This window comes from Callithrix jacchus, chromosome 13, assembly GCF_049354715.1.
Source record: "Callithrix jacchus isolate 240 chromosome 13, calJac240_pri, whole genome shotgun sequence".
Taxonomy (NCBI): Eukaryota; Metazoa; Chordata; class Mammalia; order Primates; family Cebidae; genus Callithrix; species Callithrix jacchus.
The window spans coordinates 52158277-52173814 of NC_133514.1; the positions used below are offsets into that span (position 1 = coordinate 52158277).

Below are 15538 nucleotides of genomic sequence, written 5' to 3' on the forward strand. Positions count from 1 at the left end.
TACTGTGGGAACAAATCCTAGTGATACTCTCCTTCCTCACATGTTCCCAGGAAATACACACAATGCAGCTGAAACTTTTATGTGTTGGCTTGCAATGATTCACACTTGTTCAAACATTTTCCAGCTTAAGATTTAAACTTAACTGTAACAAGAAATTCATTGTTATAGGGCAACCACTTGCCAATCTACAAAAAGTATTTCTTTACCGAGAGAAACAGTCAAACAACACTCAAAAGACATACTCTGTTCTGTTCTAAGAACTACACTCTGCAGCTTAAGTCTGGGATGACCTCTAGGGAACAGCATAGGCTTTATTTATCTGGCTTTTAAGAAAATAATTCTACCAAAGTCAAAGTTCTAGGGTTCAGTGCACACCCATTCATTATCACAGAGTTGAGATTTATTTCTATGATCACCCAAGATTTTCTCTTGAAAAAGTGGTGCTTCCAAGTACAGAAAACATTCCATGAAAGACCTTTCCTTTGCTCATTCTGTTTAATTTTCCCCAGGAATTTACATTGCTCCTGAAGCATTACCACAAGGTGACTGAATTTTTAGGTACAACTGGCATCTCCTAGAATCATTACCACTGAGACCTTGTGAATACTCAGAAGACACCACATTTTTTTCTGTGTGCAGAGCTTCAGCATTTCTGTGTGCCCCACTTTTGTTTTTCAGATAGGAGCTTGTGGATACATTGGAACACTGGTGCACAATAGTTGTTGGTTGATCCAAGCTTTCAGCCTGGCCTGCACAGTCAAAGGCTATCAAATGCGTAAGTATGAAAAGCAAATGTGGGACCAGAAGGGCAGAAGAGGGAGGATAGTTGTATTGCTCTAATTTTAAAAGTGGGCCAAAGCCAATAAGGAGATAAAAGTGGGGTCAGTTATCTGCAGATGGAGGCTATAGAACTGTACATTGTGAATCTATTGTCTATAATATGAGATGCCTTATGCTAAGCCTCTTTGATCATCTTCTTGAAACTTCTGAAACTCTGAGGACTCGGAGTCTGTGATCTGGAGATTGGATGTAGTGTTGTAGTAACTCCCCGGACTTTTTAAGTCATAATTAGGAAGGATTCCAGAAGCCCATTCAAACCTGCTGTTGCTCCACTTAACATCTTGGATCATCAAGTAACTCTGACTTCAGGCTCCTCTTGTCCTTAGAAAGCTCAAAGAGCTTCCAACTCAGGGAAACAGTTGGGAAGAGCATGAGGATTTCCAGAGTTAGACTCCTGCTGAGACAAAGGTGGAAGTGTCATTGCCACCACCCTGCCTCTTGTACAAGAACCCAGGATGACATCACACTTGGTCTACCATGGCACCCATGGGTGTTACTGGGACACAGTGCTCTCTCTGCCTATTTATTTTTTATTATTTATCTATTTTTTTAAAAAATGTTTTGAGGCAGGGCCTCTGTTACCCAGGCTAGACTACAATGGCACAGTCATAGCTCACTGTAACCTGGAACTCCTGGGCTCCAGCAATCCTCCTACCTCTGCCTCTGGAGTAGCTGAGATCACAGTAGCTGCCTCCTGAGTAGCTGTGCCACTGTGCCTGGCTAATTTTTTAATCTTTTGTGGAGATGTTGCCCAACTTGGTCTTGAACTCCTGGCCTCCAGCAATTCTTCTGCCTCATTCTCCCAAAGTGCTGAGATTACATGCGTGAGCCACCACACCGTCTTTTTGTAAATTTTTTTTTTTTTATTAGGTAGCTTCTATTTCAAGCTATACTTTGCTGAAGCTTCACTGGGACTTTGCTTTTCACTTAAGATAAGACATACTATTGACGTTCCTTCTTATAAACCATGCTGTTTTCATTATTTTGCTGGTTACCCCTGGGTATAGCCCATTCCCAGAATGGGTGTTTTCTTTTGTAGAAGAGTAATTCCTCTGGCACCGGACATTATTTCTCCATGGCCCTTGTTGAGGGTCACTTTCTTCTTAAGAGAGAGAAATACTCAGGAGGCCTCCATGTTAATGTGGTCCTCCTGAACTGTATAGTATGATGAGTTCAGTGCGTGGTCAGCCTTATGAATCAATGCTGACATTGGATTGGAAGTGTGTGACCTCCTTGTAAATAAATCAACTCATAAATAAGTCAGAGCTTCAGAATGCTGCTTTTATGCCTTTATTTCCCAAGCCTGACTATACCCCAGATAATTATAATGAAAATGCATGTTAATTTTAATTTGTGTTTTTCTACTTTGTTACCACAGCTCCTGCTAATTCACCCTGTACACTACCCAGTGGGGAGGCAGGAATCATTTGGGACAGCATATGTTTTGCCTTCCTCCTGCTGCAAAGAAGAGTCTTCATGAGTTATTATTTCCTACATGTTGTGGCTGATATAAAAGCTTCCCAGATCCTGGCATCAAGGTGGGTCAGGCCGTGGAATCAGGTGGTTTCTCCCAGGAAACTTGCCTGAAATAATCTTGCACTATGTTTTCTGTTTGAGCTTGCTTTCAGAACTCACAAGAAGTTAAGAAATCCCTTCCAACAAAATCAATCCAAGAAGAATTTAGCACAAGACCTTTAAAATAGAACAGTAACAGGAAAGCCTAGGTAACCATCAGGCTTCACAAGGAATGGGGATGCCATGGAAGGCCAGAGGTTCACTGGTCAGTTTGAACCTCTCAGAACCCACCAGTTCTCTAGGGGTGGCTCAGTCTGGTCTCAGACAAACAGCAATGTATGCCACGTTGGTCTAGAGTTCAGTCCACTTACACCTACCTCCCCCTACTCACCTGCTTTTCTTCTCTGAGCCACTGACCTGATTTGTATTACTACTTATTTTTTCCCCTAGACTCTATTCTTCTTTCAATTTTTGCCTTTGATCTTGTAAGTTTAGGGGAAAAAAACTGGGTAGAGGTAATAAAGTGAAGGGCCCTGAGGTGGGGGTGGGTGTTGATGACCAGCTGTGTGGCCCCCAGCTGCTGTGTGTGCTCCTCTCAGAGACTCAGACCATACCTAGGTCCCATCAGATTCTCAATGCGAATCAGATTCTCAGGTAGTATTATATGAAATTACCAATATCTATTATTTGGCTTGAGGTTTAGACTAATACATCTGTGTTTGCCTGTAGTTTCCATAGAGTCTGTTCTCTTTTCCTGCCATGATAAACGCAACGTTTATTTTGTTTATTTCCAAGGTCCATTTATATGATGGCAGTTGTCAGCCTCTGTTACCTAACTTGGAGTCAAATAGAAAGATCCCTATTGTCAAAGGAGCCTTGTGGCATGCCCAGCCCTCATTATGTAGGTGACAATGACTTTATTTTATATACAGCATTGCTCTGGAATTCATTGTTATAGTCATTTTCTAATACCCAGGACATCATTTTCAGAGCAAAGTACAATGTTTCATCCCAATAGTAACCTTATTTAATTGTACATAAACAGCTGGTATTTTGCAGGTAAATGCATCTGTTTTGCCTTCCCAAGAAATTTGGTCTGCAGAGGTCCTTACATAACCTATCTGATGAACTTCCACTTGGAAGCAATCTTCCTCAGGCTAAGGCAACGTGCTCTCCTAATTTTCCTTTTTCCTTTGTGATTCAGGCTTCTAGGTCTTTTTTGAAACCTCTTTTTTTTGCCCATCTCTCAAACATGAACGTTCCCCAGTGTCTTTTTCTCAAAATTGTCACAATTGTTTAGAAATTGTGCCCTTCATGTTATAGTGAGAGTGGGAACTGTGGCTCAGAGTACAGTTCATGCTGATTAAAGAAAAGCCATGAGTTGATCAGTAAGCATTGGACTCATAATGGTGTGTCCAAAGAATTCACATTCATTCATTCATTTCTTTCACTGCCTACTCTGTGCTAACCTCCACCCTGACAGAGCTCACAGACTAGCAGGAAAGTGGCACATGAGTGAGAAATTGTACTACAGTATACCTGGTATTGTCTTAGTCCATTTGGGCTGACATAACAAAAATACCATAAAGCAGGTGGTCTGTAAATAGTATACATGTATTTCTCACAGTTCCAGAGCCTGGGAAGTCCAACATCAAGGTTTGGGCAGATTCAGTGTTGGCCAAGCGCCCACTTCCTAGTAGATGGCCATCTTCCCGCTGCATCCTATTTTGGCGGAAGAGCCAAGAGACCACTTTTGGACTTCTTTTATAAAGACAGTAATCCCATTCATGAAAGCTCTGCTTTCCCGCTCAATCAACTCCAAAAGGCCTCACCTCCTGTCCGTCCCCTTGGGAGTCAGGATTTCCACGTGTGAATTGTAGGGGACGCAGACATTGAGACCAGAAGGTGTGACAGTAGGAGACACTCGGGGAACCATGAGGTCACATCAAGGGAATATAACCAGCTGCAGGAGCATGAACCAGGTGGCCTTCCAGTCCTAGTGCAGGCTGAAGGATGAAGAGGAGTTAGTCAGAGGAGAAGGCAGAGGAAGCAGCCCAGTGAAGCTACGGAAGGAAGTAGCCATCAGAAGCTCACAGTGACTGCATCACAGAGACTGGAAGATAAGGATAGTGAGTCATGAGGGATAAGCTCCCGGTCAGGAGAGGCCAGGTCCTCAGGGGGCTATCAGCCAGGATTATGCCTTTAGAAATATTCCCACAGTCTTAGGAAGGCCTTCCAGTGTGTAAACGAGCAGGTGTTTTGACTGTATTTGCATTTCAGGAAGCCCACTCTGCTTGTGGTGTGGAGAATAGATGGGTACAGGCAGCACTATAAGGCAGAGAGACAGCTAAGCAACTGCCATGATAATCCAGGGTAGTGATACCAGCTAGACCAGGAGAGGATCACTGACAAAGACATTCCCGAGGCAAAACAGGCACAGCTTGAAAACTGTTGGGAGGGCAGGGAGATGGTGACGGAAAGGGAAGCACAGAGGGTGATGTGCTCAGAATTCTGGCTTAGCCAAACGGTGGTGCCAGTTCCAAATATAGGAACTCAAACAGGGAGAGAAGACTGCAGCTGTGGAGTTGTAGGTCCTGTGGGCATATGAAACTCAACCAGTTGGGAAGTCCACTAAGCAGCTGCATGTACAGGCCTAGAGGACTGAGTAGATGGAGTGCCACCATCACACAGATAGTATTGGAGTGGGTGAGTTGCAGCTGCTGAGAGGGAGTGTGAAGCTTGAGAAGAGAACCCTGGGGAACATTCATGTGTGGGAGATGGGCAAAGAAAGAGGTTGCGAAGAAGACCTAGCAGCCTGAGCCAAAAGGAAAAAGGAAAACTGGGAGAGCACGTTGCCTTAGGAGCCTAAGGAAGTTATACAAGGATAAGACTAACAACTGAACATTGAAATCGGTGGCCTTGACAGTGGGGTCAAAGCCAGACAGCAGCGAGCAGTGGTTGAAGTTGTAAAGGCTTTGAGACATGACCGTAAGACATTTCACTGTGAAGGGGCAGTGATGTAACTTCCAACATAGGAAAATGTGTGTGGGGGCGTGGGGGGGTTCTTTTTCATTTTTTAAAGGTTATCAAGACTTGAGTACATTTGCATGCTTATGGACAGAATTCAGTCCTAATGAAAAAATTGGAAATGCAAGAAGAGAGGAAGAAACAGGAATTGTCCCCCAGGCTGCGAGTGGGGAAGGGACCTGGAGCCCAGGGCAGACCTAGGCAGGCTGACGGTACCTCTTCCACTGTCCCTGCAGGGCAGGACACCCGTGGGACTTATGGTGCAGGAAACTGAGAGACTTTCTGCCTTAAGATTTGTGTTCCCTCTGGGAAGCAGGAAGCTAGGTCGTTTACTAGGAGTGCAAAACCACTCAACAGGCCTTAAGACTTGAGAAAAGCGTAGCAGAGTTTGAAACAACCACTGTAGAGAAGGAAAAGACTTCCCAAGGAGTTGGGGGCTCTGCAGAGAACCATCTGCCCAGGAGGGCATTTTTTTCCAGCAGCTGCCAGTAACCCCTCCCAGTCCAGGGCAGCATACCATCAGGTTCCTGCAGATTTGGGATTTGCCAAGCACGTAACAGTGTGACAGAGCTGAGTATGTGAAGAAGGTTGAGGAGATTTATGGGGACACTGAAGTTAGCCTGAGAAGTGAGAAAGAACAGAAGGGAGTGCAAGGACAAGAAGAAGAGAATCAGGGACAAGAGACTAAAGTCCCACAGTTGGAACGGGAACTTGGCCTTTACATATTCCCTAAAGAAATCCCCAGTTTCTGCTCGTTGAAGAGAAAATGAATCTGAACATACCCCTTTTTGCAAATTTCTCCCCTTGGTATAACTATAATAAGGTCAGGTGAGGACGCTTCACTGAAGTCTAATGTTTAGTGGGACAGGTTTGTAGAGGCTCGTGGGCTTCAAAGTCTTGGAGAATACAAAACACTTCCCCTTCACTGATCTTCATCACTGGGCTTGTGAGCAGCCCCCACAGTCCCAGGGGGAAGGCCTGTGCCCTGTTCACCCATGGGGAAAGGCTTCTAGAAGGGGCCTTGTTGACTCCCACTCCCAGCCAGGAAACTGCAAGCAGCTGCCATAAAGAGATGTGATGCTCTCTAACCCTTAGGAATAATTTTCAGGGAAAGGTGAACAACAATAGCAAGAATACTGACTTTTTCATGTTTCCAATTTCCCTTTAGAGGAGCTGAACTTTTCCAGGCCACAATTGTAAAAGCTGTAAAGGCAAGAATTGAGGAAGAGAAAAAGTCCATGGACCAGCTGAAGCGACAGTAAGGATGCTGTTGATGCTCATCCTTCTTCTGTCTTCTGATTGTGTGATGACATTCAGCTGGCACTCCACTCTTGGGGAGCCTCAAAACCCTAAAAAATTTATATGTATGGGCTTTCACAACGTCCTATATATTTATTCTTGTGCTGGGGCAATGGCTCATGCCACTAGACTGAAAGTGAAAGCGGCTTAACAGGATAGCTCCAGCATGGTTGGGTTGGGTGCTCTCCTGCAGAGGACCAGGGATCAACTGTTAGCTCAGTGACTTACTTTAGAACCTTGAGCAGGTCATTTAAGTTCCCTAAATTTGAATTTTCTGTTTTTACATTATAGCTCACGGTTCTGTCTTCCTGGATTTTTGTAAAGATTAAACTGACCGATGAATGAGACAGGGTCTTGCTCAGTGTCAAGCACCTGCTATAAGCATTCATTACATCTGTGCGCTAAGGGGGTAAATGTGGAGTCAGTTTTGGAAGCACGGTTTTAGATAATATCATCCAGTCTTTTTGGAAAGAAACGGATAACCCTGGTATTAGATGATTTAGTCAGCACTAACTAGAGGCAGCACTAGAAATACAAGCTAGAGTTCCCTGGATCCCATCCAAGGCTTTTCCCACCATCCCATTCTGGATAGCCCAAGGGGTAGACTGACTCCACTCAGGAGATTTGAGAATTCCATGGGAAATAACTTTCTTTGAGTGAAATTTCCAGCAATAATGGAACCTCTGAGGACTGGTAGTACCTCATATGTTTGGGGGCCAGGTTTAAAAGGTGATGGCCAGGGAATTCTAAGCCTAGACACTTTCCCCAAGAAAACGGAGACCACCGTCTGCCCACTGGGAAAGTTCCCTAAGTTTGCTAGGGCAGTTTCATCTCATTCTGACCTTATTTCCCAGCTTTTTTCCCAAGCAGAAATATTTCCTAGTGTAAAGGTTATTCCACAGTGTAATTATTTTCATAAAGATGTAAGTTATATCTAAAAAATTATAATGTAAATGCAATATGGTTCAACTGTTTTTATTGTTGTTTCTAGTTATCCAAATCAGGTCTAAAAGAGTAACAAATTTGGACCCATGTTTAGAATGTGTTCCTAATTTCTGATAAGTGAAGTCTATTACTGTAATTCTCTTTGCTAAATCTTTCCATTTGTTTAAGAATGCAAAACTTGAGAGAATAAAGGATTTGTGTTTCATAATATGCAGTGTTCGAAATGGCTATGATAGAAGATGTGAGTGGACATCAAATACAGCTTGCCTAACTTTAGCATAATTATTATTGGTCATATTGTTAAGACTAGCATCTATGCAGTGCCAAATAACATGGGAATACACACCCAAACACACACACACACACACACACACACACACACACACACACACATCTAAAAGAAAGGAGATACTTGTTGCTAATGAGCAACCATTTTACAATTCCCAAGTATTCCAAAGTAATTTGTCCATGAATTTAGCTATATACATAACAGTCTAAGTCCAAAGTACTGACCACATGGAACAATGAATGTGTTCTTGGCATTACTCATGTTATTTTCCTTTATAGGATGGATCGCATCAAGGCCAGGCAACAGAAATATAAAAAGGGTAAGGAGAGGATGCTGAGCTTGACCCAGGAGCCAGGGGAAGGCCAGGACATACAAAAACTCTCTGAAGAGGATGATGAAAGTACGTTAAGTCATTTTCCTTTTTCAAGTTTCTTAACATTGAATAATAGCATGATATTGAATAAGGTTGTAAAATTATATTACTTTTTATTTTACCAATATTATCAATGCATTTTTTGACTCAGCTTTATTTTCCCATTGTGAATGGATATGTTCATTAGTTTCATAAAGTATATATTTGATGAATCAATTACTTTATGAGTGTCTACTCTTCAGCAAGATAGCTTTAACAAGCACATAGCCTAGCTTTTGTTCCACAGACATCTGTTTCTGCAGTAGATTGTCAGAGTTTTGCTTAATTTATTTCTTTAAAGGATATATTTCTGATATGCAGTTATCTTTTATTTCTATACATTTTGTATGGAAATGAAATACATATGTGTATTTTATGTGGCAACTGAATATTGGTAGCTAAAATATCATTCAATTATTGCCCATTCCAATGAAACTTACCATGAAATGTATATTGATTATATCTAATTATAGATTCATTATATCAAAGTTTAAGGGATCTTTTATAGAGACTTGCATGCTTCTCTATGTGAATGGAGTGGAGAAATAATGCATGATATTTTCCCAGTGCATAGTATCTATTCATGACCAGTAAATTTATATTTTCCAGCCATTAATTAATATAATCACAAGAAAAAATGTATTGCAATTTATGTACTTTAACAAAATATTTGCCAGTAAATGGTTCTATAAAATTTGGGGGATGCTTTGTTTCTGTTAATTCAATGTAGTGTTCAATGTGAGATGTATTTTTTATATGTCTTTATATGCCCGCAGTTACTAAGAAGAAAGTAAGAATGTAGCATACTGTTAAAAGAACAATTAGTGTTTATCTTGTGAAATTGACGGTTAATACATGTATATTTTTCAGATTCAGTATAGTTCCTTTACCTGACCTCTGATATACTTCTGCAATTTATCTAGATTTGACAATTGAGTTGTTAAAGCGTGGTTTTCAAAATTTGTTTTCTCACTTTATACGAATTAATGTTTGGACATATTTTATTTTAGGAGAAGCAGACAAACAGAAAGCCAAGGGCAAAAAAAAGCAGTGGTGGCGGCCTTGGGTTGATCATGCTTCCAGTAGGTTTTCTTGATCCTCTTACAACCTCATCGACTCCAACCCTTATATCCTTGACCAGAATTCAGGCGTTCCCATGACCCATGTGTTCCATGCATGGTTTGATCCTTGTGACTTGATAGGAGGTCAGAGTGTAGGAAAATTCCAATGTCAATGGGCCTCTGAGCCCCAGGTTCAATTCTTCCAGAAACATCAGCACAGACATTTCTGTGCTGGCTGAAGAAAGCCAAACACATGGCTTATAGATTCTAGAGCACAATTTATGGGCTCAGAAAGGGAAGAAGAATTGAGTATTACACTACCGAATTCTGAGGTCTAGAGCCCTATTCATATGTATATTTTATGGCTAAGTACCTCACTAACGATGAGATTGAGCTCCACCTTGGACTCTGATTTAAGGCTGATCATTCTATTCAAAGTGTCAGTGACCCTCTCTGTAAGGCACCTATGCACAGATGCCAGTGAGCCTCCCCTCCCCTCATTCCCACAACTTTAATTTTATTTGCATTTAAGAGTTTTTGGCAATTTGTTTAATAGAAAGACGAGCGATAACTTAAAATGCACTCACTTTCTCACTCTGCCTCCTCCTCAATCTCAAAAAGGCACTCCAAATTCCAATGCCCACATGTGGCACAGCTTTCAAGCCACCCCATGCTCAGAGATGACCAATTAACAGCAAAACCCAGAAAACTATTTTTAAAAGCAGATCCTGATAGCCACATAAAATGTGTTTCCCTCCTGATCATAATGATGAATGAGGAATTCTGGAACTCAGTGGCTATATTTGCTCTGCTTAGCAAAGGAAATATCACGATGCTCCAATGGCATTGTAGTGGAATGACCCATTCCAATCCAGTCCTCTTTAAATTTCTTGGAATATTGAATAATTATAATTTTGTAAGTTGTCTTCAGTTTTTTATATCTTACACAATGTCTCCATACTTGTGGCTACTTTAATGGGACAAAGAATATCATTGAGACAAATAACGTCACACAGTTGTAGTAGTGAATCTACTAGGAGGATATTTAGAATCACTAGGAAATCAAATAAATCAGAGTTTCTTCCCATATCTAATTCTTGGTTTCACATAGATCTGACATTGGCCTCTCTCTCCCAAGACATAATTTTCTAATTCAGCAAGCTAGTTTAATGAAGCAATATTTGAAATTTGCTCAGTATATCTGGATGTAATCAAATTTAATCCTAAATATTGAATTTCAACATTATGACAAAAAATGAAAAACACATGGTTATAAAGAGTTTTATTTAATTTTCCTCCCAAGTCCAAAGACAAAAGATTCCAGTCAGAGTCCAATGTGACTCTTCTATTTACTGTTCAGGGCATGACGGTCATGCTAACAATCTGGTAATGCAGTGCACAAGATGCCTGTTTCTATCAAGTCACAAGTAAACTGTGCTTGTCTTTGTGTTTTTAAAGGGCCTCTGCTAGTTTAGAGAGACCTATCCATTTCAAAATCGTGTCATATTGAATGTTTTTTCACTTCACCTGGGGTACATTCCCACTGCAATCATTGTGGTTCTCTTTCCTTTCCTCATCTAAAAATTACATTTGCAAAGGAATTGGATATGGTCTTTAATGACTATCTTACAAGTTGCAATAATTTAAAGAACTTTCTATGAAGGTTGCTGACTTTAGATTTTCTGGTTCATTTCACCCTCATTATTTCAAGTTCTTGAAGACTGGTGTTAAACTAAGTGTGCCTTGTTAAATACCTTATGATGCAATAATGCAGAAATGTGCGTGATCCATAGTTCGGAATCATTCAGACTGTGGTGTTAATTTTTTTCTGCAAAATGTATTTCTCCTTACAAGCATATGAAGAATAAAAGGGAAAGAATGTGTGCTTTATTTTTGTGTCTATGATGAGTTCTAGAGCTCATCTTTAGATCTGGAAGTACTTTGTTCAAAGCCCTTAATTGGATCTTTTGAGTTACTGGGCTTTCGAATAGCTATTTCTTAGAGATGCTGAGTGTAAGAATTAGCGCAGTTGGATACACATGTGTAAATCAGTTGACAATGCAAAAATGTTGCTATGTTCTTGATATTATTGGTGAGCAGTGAAGATCTTAGCATGGTCTGTATGGAGACAAATCTCCTACTTCCATACCTATGTACACACACAAGATTGCATTATTGCTGTTCAATGATACCTTCCATTCCAGTGCTGTATGTTTCAATATTGGTTCAGTACTGCCTAAATTAATACCAAGCTTCATCTTATTGATAAACATCTGAAACAGAGAGCCAAGTTCTGAGGATAAAAGTGGTAGAATCTAAAAAGTTAATTTCAAACTTAGTAATTTAGCAATAACATCAACATCCGCGATATGCATGCGGATACAGGCTGGAGTCAGAATCTCCATCTGTGCTAACAAACATGTGTAAGAGCTTTTCTACTAAGTATTTAGCAGATGGTGTGAATGAAAATATGCTCTGTTATTTTCCTAGTTTCATTTCAATAACACTTTATAAGGAAATAAGAGACTTCTTCCATTTTATTTTTTATTATGTGATAATTCCACTAGCTTACATAAATAGTGGTGGTTTCTAATGATAAAATCAATGTTACAACTGCTTGAGATGATAAAACCTTTTGAACTTGTCCATATTAATAAAAGTTATCAAAGGTATGATTGAATACAATTTAAGCTAATGTTGATTTTGGAACCTATAATGAGGGTAAAATGCTCAATCTTATAATAGTCTGTGTTTTTCTCAAACGACCACGTGATGTAGAGTCCACGTCACCTTCCTGCGAATCTCTCGGCTTATGTGAAGGCATTACTTTAATAGTCTTCTTCACTGTCAAATGTAATGCTGTAACTTTGGTTTGTTCTTGCTTATTCTTACTTATGTTGTATTGCATTTATTTCCTAAGGCCTGGACCCAGTACTCGGCCTGGTTCTTTCTTCAAAATGAAAATAACAAATGACAGTGCTTCTGTTCAAGGATATAAGGCCCAATTCATTCACTCTGTATCTTCATGAATGGAGGCTTCAGATTCTTCTGAAATCGTGGGCAAAATTACTAAACTTTTGGCCATGTGAAGTGATATTCAAGCAACTAATTTTAAACAAGCTAAGGTTTCCCATTACCTTACAATGTATAGGCCCAAAAGATAACTTAAGACATCACAATATGTCATCCAAAAGATGCTTGCAAATTTGAAAACCTGAATATAATTTGAATATGTATTTTCCTGCAATGATGGGACATTGCTTGTAGCATCAGAAATGTCATATACTGGGCCTCTTTTCTCTGATAGACTTAAAATAATGATCAAACTGATAAAGATTTAATTTATTAAATTTTCTTAAATCTCTGCACATTGTAGTTTTCTCTGTTCCCAACTCTTGACCACAGGCATGATGTTCTTGCAGGGAAAGTATCAGGACAAGGCAAAGACAATCCATACTGTTTGTGCTTTGTGTCTTACGGTCAGTAGAGTGCTCCCCAAATTTCAGTAAACCGCTGGGGAGTTCCTTGTTGACCAGAAGTCTGGCAGTGCTAAACCCTATGGACCCTGTCTGCCGCTCTCAGTCTGTCTCAGGGCCACGACACTTAGAAGCTGCCAGAGTGTTGTTGGTGGTGGTGTTTTTGTTGTTACTGCCGTTGTTGTTGTTGTTACATTGTGTCATTTTGTTTTCAATGTTACTTGCCAATTTCGTCCTCATGGCAATGTATGTGTGTGTGTTTTTTTTTCACCTGTCTCAAATGTCTTGCCGTGTATGTTTTGTCCCTTGTGTTACATGTGGAGAAGTCAGGTCTGCACAGTATAAAGTGAAGTAGGAGGTTGGTGACACTGACCGTGGTCCTGAATCATCCTGATTGGCTAATCTGCAAAGGTTTGGGCTCATTCAGATAAAGCCTAATCCTCCACCTCACTTTGGCCTTGTCTAAAGACCAAAATTGCCGAATTTTGAAATGATAATTTTCAGTTATTTTGGTCATCTCGGTAACAAAACTGGTTGCTGCAGAGTTGATCTACTTCATCTATGTAAAATTTACAGTGAAGAAGGGAGAACATCACAGATCCACCCTGTAGTGGCCAATTCTCTTATACAGCAAAGACAAGGCCTCATACTCTGTGGACTCAACATGCCAACACACGTAGCATTAGCCAAGATGAGTTCTCTTCATCTCGTGTGTTTTCCTCCCTGCCAACATCTCTCATTGTGTCTCTCTTATGGACAATTTGTATATCTTTAGGGGACATTGCATTAATAAGCCCCTAATTTCCTCATATGTCTTTCAAGAAATAAGTAAATGTTTTGTTTTGCTTAGTGGTCAGGAGTGGAGATTATTATTTGTTTGAAACGGATAGTGAAGAAGAGGAAGAGGAAGAATTAAAGAAGGAAGATGAAGAACCTCCCCGAAGGTCAGCGTTCCAGGTAATTATAGGAAAAACCTTTCCTTTGCTAGTTGGAAGAGCTTTTCTTATTGAGAAACCTTGACTGCGGGCCTAGATACCTCCTACCATATTCATCTGTTGTAGCTCCCCGAAGCTTCTGATTTACATCTGCAATTTTTTATTTCTAATTAAATTGTAATGATGCTTGCTCCCAGCAACACCGTAATTAGTACCAAGCAAGAACCATGTTCAGGTCAGGTTTTCACTCACTTGCAATGAAACAGTTTCTGATATAAACAAAAAAAATAAAGCTTCGTTGGGTGAGCTCAATGTTTTTCTTGCAAGCAGGAAGTGAAAAAGACTTCTCTGGCATTGCTTCAGATTGCATGAATGGACTTATATTTCAATATGTGAGATAGTCAATAATGAAAACTAAATCCTTGCTTTGTTTTGTGGCAAATTATCTTTTAAATGTTGCTTCAAATTTTGAAAACTGTTTCATATGTATTGCTAAAGATTTGAGAATATATTGAACTAGTAATAAAAATATCTGGCACAGTTCTGTTGTTTTCAGCTTAGCTACCTTTCTATTTTAGAACCTTCTGTCCCATTCTCAGCTATAGCTCACCACCCTAATATAGCGTATTGGGTGAATGTGAATCAATGCTTGTTAAAGATGAGGCTTTGTCACTAGAGTTATGTATGGGATGAAAATTGGTCTGCATTTCTTTTATCAGTTAGCTACATACAGAGACTGTTATTTCCCATTTGTTTTCCTACCAGGCACATAGAATGATGTCCATCAAGTCACTTGATATGCCCATGATAAGGCCATCATCAGTTTTGGGGGCAGGTCTTCTCAAGTGGGTGGGGTCCATCCATGCTTGTTTTCCCAATGACATTGAAAAACTGAAGTCTTCGTGGAGACACCTTGGTCTGATGCTTTTTTTTTTTTCCTCCATTACTTCTTGTGTATGTTTCTTCATGACTGGGTTTGTGTGCATGTTTGCAACTGGCTTGTCAAATACTAATGACTTAACTCATTTATTTTTATTCAAAAGAGTTTTATTCTAACCACAACTCATCATGCAGCAAAGGAGAGAACATGAACATCTTCACTATGTTGGATGGATTACATGCAATGATTGACTATTTACTTTATTCCTAACTTACAAACAGAGCACATTTTATTCTAGCTTCAGAGACTGGCACCTTTTAACCTAGTTCGTGTGATTGTAGAGACAAATTCATACTGACATCATATATTAAATTTCTAGTTTTTGTTTTTTTCTACTAATTACTCTTGCTTTGTCCTTCTTTGTAGAGAGCTATTGGGAAGTTTGCGTCAGCCATTTTAGCCTTGCCAAAGTCTGTCATTAAACTTCCCAAAACTATTCTTCAGTATTTAATCAGAGCTGCAAAGGTATTTGATGTTTTACTGATGTGTAGTGTGTGACTCTCTGCTCTTAGAACTGTAGACAAACATACCTTCATTGCCCTATTTCTGCATTTTCTCGGTTCTATAGATGGTACCATGAAGGAATTATAGGAATTTAAAATATTGGAAAAAGTTTTCCAAAACAAGTTCTTAGAAGCCAAAGATCTTATTATTTGACTGTTGTTTTTAAGTGGACATCAGAGACTATCGAAAAATAGAAAGAGAAAATGCAGATACAGATATACTTTCTCTCCTTCTCATGGTGTTGCCTAAGTCACATCTCATTTTAAAAGGATCACATCTGGTTGCATGCATCAGT

The 15538-nt window shown here is 39.9% G+C and overlaps 1 protein-coding gene across 6 annotated transcripts in view; it reads left to right on the forward strand.

Moving 5' to 3' along the window:
* Positions 1-15538, forward strand: part of PIEZO2 (piezo type mechanosensitive ion channel component 2) — a 493339-nt gene that overhangs the window by 415714 nt on the left and 62087 nt on the right. For 4 of the 6 annotated variants that reach the window (XM_054243960.2, XM_054243956.2, XM_054243958.2 and 1 more), the window contains 7 exons: positions 679-775; positions 2219-2378; positions 6551-6640; positions 8194-8315; positions 9338-9409; positions 13715-13821; positions 15106-15204. In XM_054243960.2, coding sequence (XP_054099935.2) covers positions 679-775; positions 2219-2378; positions 6551-6640; positions 8194-8315; positions 9338-9409; positions 13715-13821; positions 15106-15204 — 747 coding nt within the window. The remainder of the gene's footprint in view (positions 1-678; positions 776-2218; positions 2379-6550; positions 6641-8193; positions 8316-9337; positions 9410-13714; positions 13822-15105; positions 15205-15538) is intronic. The other 2 variants (XM_003734614.7, XM_054243959.2) reach the window with 1 other exon arrangement.